The 20932-nt window shown below is 44.1% G+C and overlaps 1 protein-coding gene across 2 annotated transcripts in view; it reads left to right on the top strand.

Annotated features, from left to right (window-relative positions):
• The first annotated feature begins 5516 nt into the window (after positions 1 to 5516).
• Positions 5517 to 20932, top strand: part of NUP160 (nucleoporin 160) — a 64175-nt gene continuing 48759 nt past the window's right edge. The window contains exon 1 of one of the 2 annotated variants that reach the window (XM_073561605.1): positions 5517 to 5701. In XM_073561605.1, the coding sequence (XP_073417706.1) occupies positions 5605 to 5701 (97 nt within the window). In that variant the 5' untranslated portion in view covers positions 5517 to 5604. The remainder of the gene's footprint in view (positions 5702 to 20932) is intronic. The other variant, XM_073561606.1, reaches the window with a different exon arrangement.

Raw genomic sequence — 20932 nt, 5'->3', positions numbered from 1 at the left:
TCTCCTTCAGTACTCTGGGGTGTAATTCATCTGGACCTGGAGACTTGAATACATTTAGGTTAGCTAAGTGTTTCCTCACTATCTTTCTGTTTATAGATATCCTGGATTCTTCTATTCCCTTAATAGGACAGTGAATAACAGTTGATGTTACATTTCCTTTCTGAGAGAAAACAGTTGCAAAATAGGAATTTAAAAGTTCAGCCTTCTCAACATCCTGTCTTACCATTTCATCATTTTCATCCTGTAAAAATCCTATAGCATCTTTGACTTTTCTTTTACTTTTGACATATCCCCAAAATCCTTTATTATTGCTTTTGACATCTCTTGCAAGCCTCAATTCATTTTCAGCTTTAGATAATCTGATTTGTGCCTTGCAGGTTCTGCAGACAGCATTATATTCTTCTTTAGATATGCCTCCTTCTTTCCATTTTATAAACATTTTTTGCTTCCTTTTTAGCATGTGCTTAAGTTCTGTGTTCATCCATCCTGGTTTCCTTAAATGCTTCCTATTCTTCCCTCTTTTCGGAATTGTTAACAACTGTGCTTTGAGAATTTCATTTTTCAAGATTTCCCATCCTTCCTGGACATTTTTGTCTTTAAGGATATCCAGCCATTGGATCCCTCCAATTCTCTTTCTGAATCCCTTAAAATCTGCCTTTCTGAAATCTAAACTTGACGTCTGAGTCTTCACAGGTCTTCCGCCTCTAGTTATCCAAAATTCTAAAATAGCATGGTCGCTACCTCCTAGGGTCCCAGTCACTTTTACCTCCTCAACCATTTCCTCCCTGTTTATAAGGATTAGATCCAAGGTAGCAGTTCCCCTTGTTTTTTCCTTTACCTTTTGGAAGATAAAGTTGTCAGCAAGAGAGGATAAGAATTTCCTTGACCTGTTAGTTTTGCCTGAGAGAGATTCCCAACAAATGTCTGGATAGTTGAAATCTCCCATGACAACTATGTCATATTTTTTGGAGAACTTGGCCATTTGATGCATAAAGAGTTCATCCATATCTTCAGCTTGCACAGGCGGCCTGTAGTAAATGCCTACAATGGTGTCCTTTCCATTATTCTGTCCTTGTATTCTTACCCAAACAGTTTCCACAGAACTCCCAGTCTCTGAAGCTTCAATCTCTGTGCAGATATACGCGTTTCTAACATACAATGCGACACCCCCTCCTCGTTTATCAAGTCTGTTTCTTGCAAATAAGTTGTATCCTTCTAGTCTTGTATTCCAATCATGTGTATTGTCCCACCAAGTTTCAGTGATTCCAATGACATCATATTTCTTTTCCTGTGTTAGTAGTTCCAATTCTCCTTGTTTGTTGCCCATGCTTTGTGCATTAGTATAGAAACATTTTAGTTTGTGATTGGTTTCTCTTTCTCCAATATTTTTTTTAATTAGATTCTTTTGTCTTTGTTCTTCCTTTCCACTTCTAATAGCAGAGTTCTCAGTAGCATTTGTTAGGTGTATGGCTTTTTCTGGTCTTTTGCTTCCCTTCCCATGTTGTTCTAGTTTAAAGCTCTCCTTACAAGTGTAGCAAGGCGACTTCCAAATACCTGCTTTCCAGTCTTCGTAAGGTGCACCCCATCTCTAGCAAGTAGTCCATCGTATAAGTAGTTCACTCCGTGATCCAGAAATCCAAATCGTTGTTGACGGCACCATCGACGTAGCCAGTTGTTCACCTGCAGAATCTTATTCCACCTCCTTGTTCCATGGCCATCCACGGGGAGGATGGAAGAGAAGACCACCTGCGCTCCCAGTTCTTTCACTTTCTTGCCTAAGTCTTCAAAGTCTCTGCAGATGGTTTCCAGGTCGTTTCTTGCGGTGTCATTTGTCCCCACATGTAGTAGCAGGAATGGGTAGTCATCTGTAGGTCTGAAGAGTCCTGATATCCTGTCAGACACATCTTTAATTTTTGCACCTGGAAGACAGCACATTTCTCTTGAAGTTATATCCGGTCTGCAGATAGCAGCCTCTGTTCCTCTCAACAGGGAATCCCCCATGACCACCACTCTCCGTTTCTTCTTCACAACATTTTTCTTTCTCCATCCAGGAGGACTCTGAAGGCGTACAAGGTTGCTGTTTGTTGGCAAAGTCTTATCCTGATGTATTTCTTCATTGTTTTCCTGCGTGAGAGCCTGGTACTGGTTCCTGAGCAGTATGGGTGCTGACTGCCTCCTGATCCTCCTGCTTCTCTGGGTCACATGTCTCCATTCCTCTGTTTCTTCAGGTGCACTTCGAATTTCTTCTCTTTCTGTAACATGAAGAGATAATTCTGCTCTGTCCAAGAACTCTTCACCTTCCTTAATGATCTTCAACGTAGCTAACCTCTCTTCGAGATTTTGCAACTTTTCCTCCAACAGGGTCACAAGCTTGCATTTGTGGCATGTGAAGTTTGGCTTTTCCACTGGTAAATCTGTGAACATGTAGCAAGAAATGCAGCTCACCAAATGGCTCCTGGCCTCTTCCATCTTGAGATTTCTTAAAAAGATGAAAGATGAGCCAAAATTCGCGCGCCGACAGGCGCGAGGTTTCTCCGATTTCCTCTTTTCAGCTGCAACGGCCAAAAGCCAGTGATCGTTGAGCTCGCGGAGACTCTTCACTTATCCCAGAAGGCACTGGGAATATGCAAATGATCTCCTCAAGACTCTTCCCCTGGTTTCTCCGATTTCCTCTTTTCAGCTGCAACGGCCAAAACCCAGTGATCGTTGAGCTCGCGGAGACTCTTCACTTATCCCAGAAGGCACTGGGAATATGCAAATGATCTCCTCAAGACTCTTCCCCTGGTTTCTCCGATTTCCTCTTTTCAGCTGCAACGGCCAAAACCCAGTGATCGTTGAGCTCGCGGAGACTCTTCACTTATCCCAGAAGGCACTGGGAATATGCAAATGATCTCCTCAAGACTCTTCCCCTGGTTTCTAGAGATCACCGAGCCCCTGCCGTGCTTCACTGTAGACATCGCCGAGCCCCTGCCGTTTTCACTGTAGACATCACCGAGCCCCCCCATGCTTCACTGTAGAGATCACCGATCCAACACTGTGCTTCACTGTAGACATCACTGAGTCCCCGGCTTGCTTCACTGTAGAGATCACAGAGCCCCCACCGTGCTTCACTGTAGATATCAACGAGCCCCCGCTGTGCTTCACTCTAGAGATCACCGAGCCCCTGCCGTGCTTCACTGTAGACATCACCGAGCCCCTGCCGTGTTCACTGTAGACATCACCGAGCCCCCCATGCTTCACTGTAGACATCACCGATCCAACACTGTGCTTCACTGTAGACATCACGGAGTCCCCGACATGCTTCACTGTAGAGATCAGAGCCCCCACCGTGTTTCACTGTAGACATCACCGAGCTTTACTGTAGATATCAACGAGCCCCCGCTTTGCCACACGCTAGAGATCACCGAGCCCCTGCCATGCTTCACTGTAGACATCACCGAGCCCCTGCCGTGTTCACTGTAGACATCACCAAGCCCCTGCCGTGTTCACTGTAGACATCACCGAGGCCCTGCCGTGCTTCACTGGAGAGATCACCAAGCCCCTGCCGTGCTTCACTGTAGACATCACCGAGCCCCTGCCGTGCTTCACTGTAGACATCACCGAGCCCCTCACCTTACTTCACTGTAGACATCACCGAGTCCCCGCCGTGTTCACTGTAGACATCACCGAGGCCCCTGCCGTGTTCACTGTAGACATCACCAAGCCCCTGCCGTGTTCACTGTAGACATCACCGAGGCCCTGCCGTGCTTCACTGGAGAGATCACCAAGCCCCTGCCGTGCTTCACTGTAGACATCACCGAGACCCCGCCGTGCTTCACTGTAGAGATCACCGAGCCCCTCACCTTACTTCACTGTTGCCATCACCGAGTCCCCGCCGTGTTTCACTGTAGACATCACCGAGCCCCTCACCTTACTTCACTGTAGACATCATCGAATGCCCGCCGTGCTTCACTGTAGACATCACCGAGACCCCGCCGTGCTTCACTGTAGAGATCACCGAGCCCCCAGTTTTGTCTTATTGCTCCACAGAACAGAATTCCAAAGCCCAGCTGTGGTTTTCTGCTTTCCGGGAACACGTCAGGACTCAGAAGAGAAGGGTGCACCAGCCAACATTTAAGGCTTCTTTCTATTGTTCCAGGATTATCAGAAGTGACAAAATATTAAAACTCCCCAAGACGTGACCTCATTTTGGAAGCTACACCCCTCGACATTCACCCCTCGAGCTTTCGGTACCAAGAGTTGATTGGATCATTTCTTAAAAATGTGGGTAAAATCAACAAAAACAAATGGACTTTGCTACAAATAATCATCAGGAATTTGCCAAGCAGCTGATTTTTCAGGGACCGTCCTGCGACCACCGGCTTAAAAAGACCTGAGATTTATGCAAACTCCAATCAAAAATGGTGGCTTGGAAGGTGATCCTAGGTGAGGATTAAATCTCCTGCTTGTCTGGATACAACACCCGGGTAAATATTCCCTCATGGTTCGACTACAACGTCAAAAAAGTTGGAACAGGGTTAATAAAAGGCTGGAAAAGTGAGTGGTAATAACGAAAAACCTCCGGAGGGACAGTGTGTAACATAGTGACAGACTGTAGAAAGGGCGTGTGAGGGAGGCAGAGTCTCTCCGAAGCAAAGATGGTCGGAGGTCACCGATCTGTGAGAAACTGTGGAAGAAATTCAGAAATGTGTTCCTCAACGGAAAATTGCAAAGACTGAGAATGTCCTCCATCTACAGGATGAGGTATCACCAGAGACGGGAGAAATCCACAAGGGACAGAAGCGTCGTCCTGAGTCAGGCTCAGCGGCTGTGTCGGGGTCTCTACACGCTGTGTGATCACGGCCTCAGTGGGTGCAGACTCCAGTGGAAATCCTGCCCGCCGTCGCTTCTTTCGGGGGAATTTTTGGAATACTTTCTTTTCGGCTCGTTATTTGCAGCCTTCTGATTGGACGGCGCTTACTCGGTCGCGTTTTCCGTTGGCAGCGGCTCCATAGAACTGAGCGGCAGCTGCTTTTCTCCCACCAGGAGTGGAAAAAAAAAAACATCCAGCGCCTCGACCACGAGCAGGAGAAATAACAGAGGCGACGTTTCTGCGTTTTCTCAGCTTTTTGGTGATTTTCTCAGGGCGAGCGGCGCAGATAACAGCGCAGTGTGAACACAGCCCTCCAGCCACCTGAGATCCAGCACCGTCAACTCTCTCTCTTTCGCTCCGACACATTTTTTTTTACTGTAAACGCGACAACTGATTGCAAGCAGAAGACGACGTCTCGGAAACAAAAAGAAGTGACAAAATGACAAAAAAAATATTTATTTAATTTTTTAATTAATTTTTCTGTCAGCAACATCTATCAAAAAGCGACCCTCCTTGTGAGCCTTCCCAGAAACTGCAGGAGGCCACAAAGGGGAAATACTGACTGACTTCACAGTGTACACTCTATGTACCTCACTACCTCAGAGCTCTGCCAGCAGTAAACATGGCCGCCGTCTCCTCCCGCCCTCACTACCCAGCCTGCCCTCACTACCCAGCCTGCTCTGCACCGGGGAAACCTTTGAGCGGCAGGTCCCGCCCACTTTCAAGCAGCGCGCGGCTCCCTCTCAGGAAACATGGCGGCGGCTGTGGTGCTGGAGCGGAGCTTCACCGAGCTGAGCGCGGCCGAGCGGGAGGGCAGGAGGAGCTACCGGGAGTTCAGCCTGCGGCCCGGTAATGACTGAGCGCCCGGTGCCGGACTACAGGGGGGCACCCTGCCGGACACTCGTCATATGTATATAGCCGCTGTAATATCCCCCGGTGTGCGGGAAAAGGTGCAAACTAGTGTCAGCCCCACGTCATAATGTCACGTGTGCGCCTGTAACGTGACTGCACCAGCAGAATAGTGAGTGCAGCTCTGGAGGATAATACAGGAGGTAACTCAGGATCAGTAATGTATGTACACAGTGACTGCACCAGCAGAATAGTGAGTGCAGCTCTGGGGTATAATACAGGAGGTAACTCAGGATCAGTAATGTATGTACACAGTGACTGCACCAGCAGAAAAGTGAGTGCAGCTCTGGAGTATAATACAGGATGTAACTCAGGATCAGTAATGTAATGTATGTACACAGTGATTGCACCAGCAGAATAGTGAGTGCAGCTCTGGAGTATAATACAGGAGGTAACTCAGGATCAGTAATGTAATGTATGTACACAGTGACTGCACCAGCAGAATAGTGAGTGCAGCTCTGGGGTATAATACAGGATGTAACTCAGGATCAGTAATGTAATGTATGTACACAGTGACTGCACCAGCAGAATAGTGAGTGCAGCTCTGGGGTATAATACAGGATGTAACTCAGGATCAGTAATGTATGTACACAGTGACTGCACCAGCAGAATAGTGAGTGCAGCTCTGGAGTATAATACAGGATGTAACTCAGGATCAGTAATGTAATGTATGTACACAGTGACTGCACCAGCAGAATAGTGAGTGCAGCTCTGGGGTATAATACAGGATGTAACTCAGGATCAGTAATGTATGTACACAGTGACTGCACCAGCAGAATAGTGAGTGCAGCTCTGGAGTATAATACAGGATGTAACTCAGGATCAGTAATGTAATGTATGTACACAGTGACTGCACCAGCAGAATAGTGAGTGCAGCTCTGGAGTATAATACAGGATGTAACTCAGGATCAGTAATGTAATGTATGTACACAGTGATTGCACCAGCAGAATAGTGAGTGCAGCTCTGGAGTATAATACAGGAGGTAACTCAGGATCAGTAATGTAATGTATGTACACAGTGACTGCACCAGCAGAATAGTGAGTGCAGCTCTGGGGTATAATACAGGATGTAACTCAGGATCAGTAATGTAATGTATGTACACAGTGACTGCACCAGCAGAATAGTGAGTGCAGCTCTGGGGTATAATACAGGATGTAACTCAGGATCAGTAATGTATGTACACAGTGACTGCACCAGCAGAATAGTGAGTGCAGCTCTGGAGTATAATACAGGATGTAACTCAGGATCAGTAATGTAATGTATGTACACAGTGACTGCACCAGCAGAATAGTGAGTGCAGCTCTGGGGTATAATACAGGATGTAACTCAGGATCAGTAATGTAATGTATGTACATAGTGACTGCACCAGCAGAATAGTGAGTGCAGCTCTGGGGTATAATACAGGATGTAACTCAGGATCAGTAATGTAATGTATGTACATAGTGACTGCACCAGCAGAATAGTGAGTGCAGCTCTGGAGTATAATACAGGATGTAACTCAGAATCAGTAATGTATGTACACAGTGACTGCACCAGCAGAATAGTGAGTACAGCTCTGGAGTATAATACAGGATGTAACTCAGGATCGGTAATGTAATGTATGTACATAGTGACTGCACCAGCAGAATAGTGAGTGCAGCTCTGGAGTATAATACAGGAGGTAACTCAGGATCAGTAATGTATGTACACAGTGACTGCACCAGCAGAATAGTGAGTGCAGCTCTGGGGTATAATACAGGATGTAACTCAGGATCAGTAATGTATGTACACAGTGACTGCACCAGCAGAATAGTGAGTGCAGCTCTGGAGTATAATACAGGATGTAACTCAGGATCAGTAATGTAATGTATGTACACAGTGACTGCACCAGCAGAATAGTGAGTGCAGCTCTGGGGTATAATACAGGATGTAACTCAGGATCAGTAATGTAATGTATGTACATAGTGACTGCACCAGCAGAATAGTGAGTGCAGCTCTGGGGTATAATACAGGATGTAACTCAGGATCGGTAATGTAATGTATGTACATAGTGACTGCACCAGCAGAATAGTGAGTGCAGCTCTGGGGTATAATACAGGATGTAACTCAGGATCAGTAATGTAATGTATGTACACAGTGACTGCACCAGCAGAATAGTGAGTGCAGCTCTGGAGTATAATACAGGATGTAACTCAGGATCAGTAATGTAATGTATGTACACAGTGACTGCACCAGCAGAATAGTGAGTGCAGCTCTGGGGTATAATACAGGATGTAACTCAGGATCAGTAATGTAATGTATGTACATAGTGACTGCACCAGCAGAATAGTGAGTGCAGCTCTGGGGTATAATACAGGATGTAACTCAGGATCGGTAATGTAATGTATGTACATAGTGACTGCACCAGCAGAATAGTGAGTGCAGCTCTGGAGTATAATACAGGAGGTAACTCAGGATCAGTAATGTAATGTATGTACACAGTGACTGCACCAGCAGAATAGTGAGTGCAGCTCTGGGGTATAATACAGGATGTAACTCAGGATCAGTAATGTAATGTATGTACACAGTGACTGCACCAGCAGAATAGTGAGTGCAGCTCTGGGGTATAATACAGGATGTAACTCAGGATCAGTAATGTAATGTATGTACACAGTGACTGCACCAGCAGAATAGTGAGTGCAGCTCTGGAGTATAATACAGGATGTAACTCAGGATCAGTAATGTAATGTATGTACACAGTGACTGCACCAGCAGAATAGTGAGTGCAGCTCTGGGGTATAATACAGGATGTAACTCAGGATCAGTAATGTAATGTATGTACACAGTGACTGCACCAGCAGAATAGTGAGTGCAGCTCTGGGGTATAATACAGGAGGTAACTCAGGATATGTAATGTATGTACACAGTGACTGCACCAGCAGAATAGTGAGTGCAGCTCTGGGGTATAATACAGGAGGTAACTCAGGGTCAGTAATGTAATGTATGTACACAGTGACTGCACCAGCAGAATAGTGAGTGCAGCTCTGGAGTATAATACAGGAGGTAACTCAGGATTAGTAATGTAATGTATGTACACAGTGACTGCACCAGCAGAATAGTGAGTGCAGCTCTGGGGTATAATACAGGAGGTAACTCAGGATTAGTAATGTAATGTATGTACACAGTGACTGCACCAGCAGAATAGTGAGTGCAGCTCTGGAGTATAATACAGGAGGTAACTCAGGATTAGTAATGTAATGTATGTACACAGTGACTGCACCAGCAGAATAGTGAGTGCAGCTCTGGGTTATAATACAGGAGGTAACTCAGGATCAGTAATGTAATGTATGTACATAGTGACTGCACCAGCAGAATAGTGAGTGCAGCTCTGGAGTATAATACAGGAGGTAACTCAGGATTAGTAATGTAATGTATGTACACAGTGACTGCACCAGCAGAATAGTGAGTGCAGCTCTGGAGTATAATACAGGAGGTAACTCAGGATCAGTAATGTAATGTATGTACACATTGACTGCACCAGCAGAATAGTGAGTGCAGCTCTGGAGTATAATACAGGATGTAACTCAGGATCAGCAATGTAATGTATGTACACAGTGACTGCACCAACAGAATAGTGAGTGCAGCTCTGGAGGATAATACAGGATGTAACTCAGGGTCAGTAATGTAATGTATGTACACAGTGACTGCACCAGCAGAATAGTGAGTGCAGCTCTGGAGTATAATACAGGATGTAACTCAGGATCAGTAATGTATGTACACAGTGACTGCACCAGCAGAATAGTGAGTGCAGCTCTGGAGTATAATACAGGATGTAACTCAGGATCAGTAATGTATGTACACAGTGACTGCACCATCAGAATAGTGAGTGCAGCTCTGGGGTATAATACAGGATGTAACTCAGGATCAGTAATGTAATGTATGTACACAGTGACTGCACCAGCAGAATAGTGAGTGCAGCTCTGGAGTATAATACAGGATGTAACTCAGGATCAGTAATGTAATGTATGTACACAGTGACTGCACCAGCAGAATAGTGAGTGCAGCTCTGGAGTATAATACAGGATGTAACTCAGGATCAGCAATGTAATGTATGTACACAGTGACTGCACCAACAGAATAGTGAGTGCAGCTATGGGGCATAATACAGGATGTAACTCAGGATCAGTAATGTAATGCGTGTACACAGTGACTGAACCAGCAGAATAGTGAGTACAGCTCTGGAGTATAATACAGGATGTAACTCAGGATCAGTAATGTAATGTATGTACACAGTGACTGCACCAGCAGAATAGTGAGTGCAGCTCTGGAGTATAATACAGGAGGTAACTGTAGATTGTGAGCCTTCGCGGGCAGGGTCCTCTCTCCTCCTGTACCAGTTATGACTTGTATTGTTTAAGATTATTGTACTTGTTTTTATGTATACCCCCCTCACATGTAAAGCGCCATGGAATAAATGGCGCTATAACAATAAATAATAATAATAATAATAACTCAGGATCAGTAATGTAATGTATGTACACAGTGACTGCACCAGCAGAATAGTGAGTGCAGCTCTGGAGGATAATACAGGATGTAACTCAGGGTCAGTAATGTAATGTATGTACACAGTGACTGCACCAGCAGAATAGTGAGTGCAGCTCTGGAGTATAATACAGGATGTAACTCAGGATCAGTAATGTATGTACACAGTGACTGCACCAGCAGAATAGTGAGTGCAGCTCTGGAGTATAATACAGGATGTAACTCAGGATCAGTAATGTATGTACACAGTGACTGCACCAGCAGAATAGTGAGTGCAGCTCTGGGGTATAATACAGGATGTAACTCAGGATCAGTAATGTAATGTATGTACACAGTGACTGCACCAGCAGAATAGTGAGTGCAGCTCTGGAGTATAATACAGGATGTAACTCAGGATCAGTAATGTATGTACACAGTGACTGCACCAGCAGAATAGTGAGTGCAGCTCTGGAGTATAATACAGGAGGTAACTCAGGATCAGTAATCTAATGTATGTACACAGTGACTGCACCAGCAGAATAGTCAGTGCAGCTCTGGAGTATAATACAGGATGTAACTCAGGATCAGTAATGTAATGTATGTACACAGTGACTGCACCAGCAGAATAGTGAGTGCAGCTCTGGAGTATAATACAGGAGGTAACTCAGGATCAGTAATGTAATGTATGTACACAGTGACTGCACCAGCAGAATAGTGAGTGCAGCTCTGGAGTACAATTCAGGATGTAACTCAGGATCAGTAATGTAATGTATGTGCACAGTGACTGCACCAGCAGAATAGAGTGCAGCTCTGGGGTATAATACAGGATGTAACTCAGGATCAGTAATGTAATGTATGTACACAGTGACTGCACCAGCAGAATAGTAAGTGCAGCTCTGGAGTATAATACAGGAGGTAACTCAGGATCAGTAATGTAATGTATGTACACAGTGACTGCACCAGCAGAATAGTGAGTGCAGCTCTGGAGGATAATACAGGATGTAACTCAGGGTCAGTAATGTAATGTATGTACACAGTGACTGCACCAGCAGAATAGTGAGTGCAGCTCTGGAGTATAATACAGGATGTAACTCAGGATCAGTAATGTATGTACACAGTGACTGAACCAGCAGAATAGTGAGTGCAGCTCTGGAGTATAATACAGGATGTAACTCAGGATCAGTAATGTAATGTATGTACACAGTGACTGCACCAGCAGAATAGTGAGTGCAGCTCTGGGGTATAATACAGGATGTAACTCAGGATCAGTAATGTAATGTATGTACACAGTGACTGCACCAGCAGAATAGTGAGTGCAGCTCTGGAGTATAACACAGGAGGTAACTCAGGATCAGTAATGTATGTACACAGTGACTGCACCAGCAGAATAGTGAGTGCAGCTCTGGAGTATAATACAGGATGTAACTCAGGATCAGTAATGTAATGTATGTACACAGTGACTGCACCAGCAGAATAGTGAGTGCAGCTCTGGAGTTTAATACAGGAGGTAACTCAGGATCAGTAATCTAATGTATGTACACAGTGACTGCACCAGCAGAATAGTCAGTGCAGCTCTGGAGTATAATACAGGATGTAACTCAGGATCAGTAATGTAATGTATGTACACAGTGACTGCACCAGCAGAATAGTGAGTGCAGCTCTGGAGTATAATACAGGAGGTAACTCAGGATCAGTAATGTATGTACACAGTGACTGCACCAGCAGAATAGTGAGTGCAGCTGTGGAGTACAATTCAGGATGTAACTCAGGATCAGTAATGTAATGTATGTGCACAGTGACTGCACCAGCAGAATAGAGTGCAGCTCTGGGGTATAATACAGGATGTAACTCAGGATCAGTAATGTAATGTATGTACACAGTGACTGCACCATCAGAATAGTGAGTGCAGCTCTGGGGTATAATACAGGATGTAACTCAGGATCAGTAATGTAATGTATGTACACAGTGACTGCACCAGCAGAATAGTGAGTGCAGCTCTGGAGTATAATACAGGAGGTAACTCAGGATCAGTAATGTAATGTATGTACACAGTGACTGCACCAGCAGAATAGTGAGTGCAGCTCTGGAGTACAATTCAGGATGTAACTCAGGATCAGTAATGTAATGTATGTGCACAGTGACTGCACCAGCAGAATAGAGTGCAGCTCTGGAGTATAATACAGGAGGTAACTCAGGATCAGTAATGTAATGTATGTACACAGTGACTGCACCAGCAGAATAGTGAGTGCAGCTCTGGAGTACAATTCAGGATGTAACTCAGGATCAGTAATGTAATGTATGTGCACAGTGACTGCACCAGCAGAATAGTGAGTGCAGCTCTGGAGTATAATACAGGAGGTAACTCAGGATCAGTAATGTAATGTATGTACACAGTGACTGCACCAGCAGAATAGTGAGTGCAGCTCTGGGGTATAATACAGGATGTAACTCAGGATCAGTAATGTAATGTATGTACACAGTGACTGCACCAGCAGAATAGTGAGTGCAGCTCTGGGGTATAATACAGGATGTAACTCAGGATCAGTAATGTATGTACACAGTGACTGCACCAGCAGAATAGTGAGTGCAGCTCTGGAGTATAATACAGGATGTAACTCAGGATCAGTAATGTAATGTATGTACACAGTGACTGCACCAGCAGAATAGTGAGTGCAGCTCTGGGGTATAATACAGGATGTAACTCAGGATCAGTAATGTAATGTATGTACATAGTGACTGCACCAGCAGAATAGTGAGTGCAGCTCTGGGGTATAATACAGGATGTAACTCAGGATCAGTAATGTAATGTATGTACATAGTGACTGCACCAGCAGAATAGTGAGTGCAGCTCTGGAGTATAATACAGGATGTAACTCAGAATCAGTAATGTATGTACACAGTGACTGCACCAGCAGAATAGTGAGTACAGCTCTGGAGTATAATACAGGATGTAACTCAGGATCGGTAATGTAATGTATGTACATAGTGACTGCACCAGCAGAATAGTGAGTGCAGCTCTGGAGTATAATACAGGAGGTAACTCAGGATCAGTAATGTATGTACACAGTGACTGCACCAGCAGAATAGTGAGTGCAGCTCTGGGGTATAATACAGGATGTAACTCAGGATCAGTAATGTATGTACACAGTGACTGCACCAGCAGAATAGTGAGTGCAGCTCTGGAGTATAATACAGGATGTAACTCAGGATCAGTAATGTAATGTATGTACACAGTGACTGCACCAGCAGAATAGTGAGTGCAGCTCTGGGGTATAATACAGGATGTAACTCAGGATCAGTAATGTAATGTATGTACATAGTGACTGCACCAGCAGAATAGTGAGTGCAGCTCTGGGGTATAATACAGGATGTAACTCAGGATCGGTAATGTAATGTATGTACATAGTGACTGCACCAGCAGAATAGTGAGTGCAGCTCTGGGGTATAATACAGGATGTAACTCAGGATCAGTAATGTAATGTATGTACACAGTGACTGCACCAGCAGAATAGTGAGTGCAGCTCTGGAGTATAATACAGGATGTAACTCAGGATCAGTAATGTAATGTATGTACACAGTGACTGCACCAGCAGAATAGTGAGTGCAGCTCTGGGGTATAATACAGGATGTAACTCAGGATCAGTAATGTAATGTATGTACATAGTGACTGCACCAGCAGAATAGTGAGTGCAGCTCTGGGGTATAATACAGGATGTAACTCAGGATCGGTAATGTAATGTATGTACATAGTGACTGCACCAGCAGAATAGTGAGTGCAGCTCTGGAGTATAATACAGGAGGTAACTCAGGATCAGTAATGTAATGTATGTACACAGTGACTGCACCAGCAGAATAGTGAGTGCAGCTCTGGGGTATAATACAGGATGTAACTCAGGATCAGTAATGTAATGTATGTACACAGTGACTGCACCAGCAGAATAGTGAGTGCAGCTCTGGGGTATAATACAGGATGTAACTCAGGATCAGTAATGTAATGTATGTACACAGTGACTGCACCAGCAGAATAGTGAGTGCAGCTCTGGAGTATAATACAGGATGTAACTCAGGATCAGTAATGTAATGTATGTACACAGTGACTGCACCAGCAGAATAGTGAGTGCAGCTCTGGGGTATAATACAGGATGTAACTCAGGATCAGTAATGTAATGTATGTACACAGTGACTGCACCAGCAGAATAGTGAGTGCAGCTCTGGGGTATAATACAGGAGGTAACTCAGGATATGTAATGTATGTACACAGTGACTGCACCAGCAGAATAGTGAGTGCAGCTCTGGGGTATAATACAGGAGGTAACTCAGGGTCAGTAATGTAATGTATGTACACAGTGACTGCACCAGCAGAATAGTGAGTGCAGCTCTGGAGTATAATACAGGAGGTAACTCAGGATTAGTAATGTAATGTATGTACACAGTGACTGCACCAGCAGAATAGTGAGTGCAGCTCTGGGGTATAATACAGGAGGTAACTCAGGATTAGTAATGTAATGTATGTACACAGTGACTGCACCAGCAGAATAGTGAGTGCAGCTCTGGAGTATAATACAGGAGGTAACTCAGGATTAGTAATGTAATGTATGTACACAGTGACTGCACCAGCAGAATAGTGAGTGCAGCTCTGGGTTATAATACAGGAGGTAACTCAGGATCAGTAATGTAATGTATGTACATAGTGACTGCACCAGCAGAATAGTGAGTGCAGCTCTGGAGTATAATACAGGAGGTAACTCAGGATTAGTAATGTAATGTATGTACACAGTGACTGCACCAGCAGAATAGTGAGTGCAGCTCTGGAGTATAATACAGGAGGTAACTCAGGATCAGTAATGTAATGTATGTACACATTGACTGCACCAGCAGAATAGTGAGTGCAGCTCTGGAGTATAATACAGGATGTAACTCAGGATCAGCAATGTAATGTATGTACACAGTGACTGCACCAACAGAATAGTGAGTGCAGCTCTGGAGGATAATACAGGATGTAACTCAGGGTCAGTAATGTAATGTATGTACACAGTGACTGCACCAGCAGAATAGTGAGTGCAGCTCTGGAGTATAATACAGGATGTAACTCAGGATCAGTAATGTATGTACACAGTGACTGCACCAGCAGAATAGTGAGTGCAGCTCTGGAGTATAATACAGGATGTAACTCAGGATCAGTAATGTATGTACACAGTGACTGCACCATCAGAATAGTGAGTGCAGCTCTGGGGTATAATACAGGATGTAACTCAGGATCAGTAATGTAATGTATGTACACAGTGACTGCACCAGCAGAATAGTGAGTGCAGCTCTGGAGTATAATACAGGATGTAACTCAGGATCAGTAATGTAATGTATGTACACAGTGACTGCACCAGCAGAATAGTGAGTGCAGCTCTGGAGTATAATACAGGATGTAACTCAGGATCAGCAATGTAATGTATGTACACAGTGACTGCACCAACAGAATAGTGAGTGCAGCTATGGGGCATAATACAGGATGTAACTCAGGATCAGTAATGTAATGCGTGTACACAGTGACTGAACCAGCAGAATAGTGAGTACAGCTCTGGAGTATAATACAGGATGTAACTCAGGATCAGTAATGTAATGTATGTACACAGTGACTGCACCAGCAGAATAGTGAGTGCAGCTCTGGAGTATAATACAGGAGGTAACTGTAGATTGTGAGCCTTCGCGGGCAGGGTCCTCTCTCCTCCTGTACCAGTTATGACTTGTATTGTTTAAGATTATTGTACTTGTTTTTATGTATACCCCCCTCACATGTAAAGCGCCATGGAATAAATGGCGCTATAACAATAAATAATAATAATAATAATAACTCAGGATCAGTAATGTAATGTATGTACACAGTGACTGCACCAGCAGAATAGTGAGTGCAGCTCTGGAGGATAATACAGGATGTAACTCAGGGTCAGTAATGTAATGTATGTACACAGTGACTGCACCAGCAGAATAGTGAGTGCAGCTCTGGAGTATAATACAGGATGTAACTCAGGATCAGTAATGTATGTACACAGTGACTGCACCAGCAGAATAGTGAGTGCAGCTCTGGAGTATAATACAGGATGTAACTCAGGATCAGTAATGTATGTACACAGTGACTGCACCAGCAGAATAGTGAGTGCAGCTCTGGGGTATAATACAGGATGTAACTCAGGATCAGTAATGTAATGTATGTACACAGTGACTGCACCAGCAGAATAGTGAGTGCAGCTCTGGAGTATAATACAGGATGTAACTCAGGATCAGTAATGTATGTACACAGTGACTGCACCAGCAGAATAGTGAGTGCAGCTCTGGAGTATAATACAGGAGGTAACTCAGGATCAGTAATCTAATGTATGTACACAGTGACTGCACCAGCAGAATAGTCAGTGCAGCTCTGGAGTATAATACAGGATGTAACTCAGGATCAGTAATGTAATGTATGTACACAGTGACTGCACCAGCAGAATAGTGAGTGCAGCTCTGGAGTATAATACAGGAGGTAACTCAGGATCAGTAATGTAATGTATGTACACAGTGACTGCACCAGCAGAATAGTGAGTGCAGCTCTGGAGTACAATTCAGGATGTAACTCAGGATCAGTAATGTAATGTATGTGCACAGTGACTGCACCAGCAGAATAGAGTGCAGCTCTGGGGTATAATACAGGATGTAACTCAGGATCAGTAATGTAATGTATGTACACAGTGACTGCACCAGCAGAATAGTAAGTGCAGCTCTGGAGTATAATACAGGAGGTAACTCAGGATCAGTAATGTAATGTATGTACACAGTGACTGCACCAGCAGAATAGTGAGTGCAGCTCTGGAGGATAATACAGGATGTAACTCAGGGTCAGTAATGTAATGTATGTACACAGTGACTGCACCAGCAGAATAGTGAGTGCAGCTCTGGAGTATAATACAGGATGTAACTCAGGATCAGTAATGTATGTACACAGTGACTGAACCAGCAGAATAGTGAGTGCAGCTCTGGAGTATAATACAGGATGTAACTCAGGATCAGTAATGTAATGTATGTACACAGTGACTGCACCAGCAGAATAGTGAGTGCAGCTCTGGGGTATAATACAGGATGTAACTCAGGATCAGTAATGTAATGTATGTACACAGTGACTGCACCAGCAGAATAGTGAGTGCAGCTCTGGAGTATAACACAGGAGGTAACTCAGGATCAGTAATGTATGTACACAGTGACTGCACCAGCAGAATAGTGAGTGCAGCTCTGGAGTATAATACAGGATGTAACTCAGGATCAGTAATGTAATGTATGTACACAGTGACTGCACCAGCAGAATAGTGAGTGCAGCTCTGGAGTTTAATACAGGAGGTAACTCAGGATCAGTAATCTAATGTATGTACACAGTGACTGCACCAGCAGAATAGTCAGTGCAGCTCTGGAGTATAATACAGGATGTAACTCAGGATCAGTAATGTAATGTATGTACACAGTGACTGCACCAGCAGAATAGTGAGTGCAGCTCTGGAGTATAATACAGGAGGTAACTCAGGATCAGTAATGTATGTACACAGTGACTGCACCAGCAGAATAGTGAGTGCAGCTGTGGAGTACAATTCAGGATGTAACTCAGGATCAGTAATGTAATGTATGTGCACAGTGACTGCACCAGCAGAATAGAGTGCAGCTCTGGGGTATAATACAGGATGTAACTCAGGATCAGTAATGTAATGTATGTACACAGTGACTGCACCATCAGAATAGTGAGTGCAGCTCTGGGGTATAATACAGGATGTAACTCAGGATCAGTAATGTAATGTATGTACACAGTGACTGCACCAGCAGAATAGTGAGTGCAGCTCTGGAGTATAATACAGGAGGTAACTCAGGATCAGTAATGTAATGTATGTACACAGTGACTGCACCAGCAGAATAGTGAGTGCAGCTCTGGAGTACAATTCAGGATGTAACTCAGGATCAGTAATGTAATGTATGTGCACAGTGACTGCACCAGCAGAATAGAGTGCAGCTCTGGAGTATAATACAGGAGGTAACTCAGGATCAGTAATGTAATGTATGTACACAGTGACTGCACCAGCAGAATAGTGAGTGCAGCTCTGGAGTACAATTCAGGATGTAACTCAGGATCAGTAATGTAATGTATGTGCACAGTGACTGCACCAGCAGAATAGTGAGTGCAGCTCTGGGGTATAATACAGGATGTAACTCAGGATCAGTAATGTAATGTATGTACACAGTGACTGCACCAGCAGAATAGTAAGTGCAGCTCTGGAGTATAATACAGGAGGTAACTCAGGATCAGTAATGTAATGTATGTACACAGTGACTGCACCAGCAGAATAGTGAGTGCAGCTCTGGAGGATAATACAGGATGTAACTCAGGGTCAGTAATGTAATGTATGTACACAGTGACTGCACCAGCAGAATAGTGAGTGCAGCTCTGGAGTATAATACAGGATGTAACTCAGGATCAGTAATGTATGTACACAGTGACTGCACCAGCAGAATAGTGAGTGCAGCTCTGGAGTATAATACAGGATGTAACTCAGGATCAGTAATGTAATGTATGTACACAGTGACTGCACCAGCAGAATAGTGAGTGCAGCTCTGGGGTATAATACAGGATGTAACTCAGGATCAGTAATGTAATGTATGTACACAGTGACTGCACCAGCAGAATAGTGAGTGCAGCTCTGGAGTATAACACAGGAGGTAACTCAGGATCAGTAATGTATGTACACAGTGACTGCACCAGCAGAATAGTGAGTGCAGCTCTGGAGTATAATACAGGATGTAACTCAGGATCAGTAATGTATGTACACAGTGACTGCACCAGCAGAATAGTGAGTGCAGCTCTGGAGTATAATACAGGAGGTAACTCAGGATCAGTAATCTAATGTATGTACACAGTGACTGCACCAGCAGAATAGTCAGTGCAGCTCTGGAGTATAATACAGGATGTAACTCAGGATCAGTAATGTAATGTATGTACACAGTGACTGCACCAGCAGAATAGTGAGTGCAGCTCTGGAGTATAATACAGGAGGTAACTCAGGATCAGTAATGTATGTACACAGTGACTGCACCAGCCGAATAGTGAGTGCAGCTGTGGAGTACAATTCAGGATGTAACTCAGGATCAGTAATGTAATGTATGTGCACAGTGACTGCACCAGCAGAATAGAGTGCAGCTCTGGGGTATAATACAGGATGTAACTCAGGATCAGTAATGTAATGTATGTACACAGTGACTGCACCATCAGAATAGTGAGTGCAGCTCTGGGGTATAATACAGGATGTAACTCAGGATCAGTAATGTATGTACACAGTGACTGCACCAGCAGAATAGTGAGTGCAGCTCTGGAGTATAATACAGGAGGTAACTCAGGATCAGTAATGTAATATATATACACAGTGACTGCACCAGCAGAATAGTGAGTGCAGCTCTGGAGTATAATACAGGATGTAACTCAGGATCAGTAATGTAATGTATATACACAGTGACTGCACCAGCAGAATAGTGAGTGCAGCTCTGGAGTATAATACAGGATGTAACTCAGGATCAGTAATGTAATGTATGTACACAGTGACTGCACCAGCAGAATAGTGAGTGCAGCTCTGGGGTATAATACAGGATGTAACTCAGGATCAGTAATGTAATGTATGTACACAGTGACTGCACCAGCAGAATAGTGAGTGCAGCTCTGGAGTATAACACAGGAGGTAACTCAGGATCAGTAATGTAATGTATGTACACAGTGACTGCACCAGCAGAATAGTGAGTGCAGCTCTGGAGTATAATACAGGATGTAACTCAGGATCAGTAATGTAATGTATGTACACAGTGACTGCACCAGCAGAATAGTGAGTGCAGCTCTGGAGTATAATACAGGAGGTAACTCAGGATCAGTAATCTAATGTATGTACACAGTGACTGCACCAGCAGAATAGTCAGTGCAGCTCTGGAGTATAATACAGGATGTAACTCAGGATCAGTAATGTAATGTATGTACACAGTGACTGCACCAGCAGAATAGTGAGTGCAGCTCTGGAGTACAATTCAGGAAGTAACTCAGGATCAGTAATGTAATGTATGTGCACAGTGACTGCACCAGCAGAATAGAGTGCAGCTCTGGGGTATAATACAGGATGTAACTCAGGATCAGTAATGTAATGTATGTACACAGTGACTGCACCAGCAGAATAGTGAGTGCAGCTCTGGAGTATAATACAGGATGTAACTCAGGATCAGTAATGTAATGTATGTACACAGTGACTGCACCAGCAGAATAGTGAGTGCAGCTCTGGAGTATAATACAGGAGGTAACTCAGGATCAGTAATCTAATGTATGTACACAGTGACTGCACCAGCAGAATAGTCAGTGCAGCTCCGGAGTATAATACAGGATGTAACTCAGGATCAGTAATGTAATGTATGTACACAGTGACTGCACCAGCAGAATAGTGAGTGCATCTCTGGAGTACAATTCAGGAAGTAACTCAGGATCAGTAATGTAATGTATGTGCACAGTGACTGCACCAGCAGAATAGAGTGCAGCTCTGGGGTATAATACAGGATGTAACTCAGGATCAGTAATGTATGTACACAGTGACTGCACCATCAGAATAGTGAGTGCAGCTCTGGGGTATAATACAGGATGTAACTCAGGATCAGTAATG

The sequence above is a fragment of the Dendrobates tinctorius genome, unplaced genomic scaffold (assembly GCF_039654945.1).
Source record: "Dendrobates tinctorius isolate UK_male_01 unplaced genomic scaffold, ASM3965494v1 ptg000323l, whole genome shotgun sequence".
NCBI classification, from domain to species: Eukaryota; Metazoa; Chordata; class Amphibia; order Anura; family Dendrobatidae; genus Dendrobates; species Dendrobates tinctorius.
The sequence above is the reverse complement of the archived record's forward strand: the minus strand, read 5'-3'. Positions and strand labels throughout refer to the sequence as shown.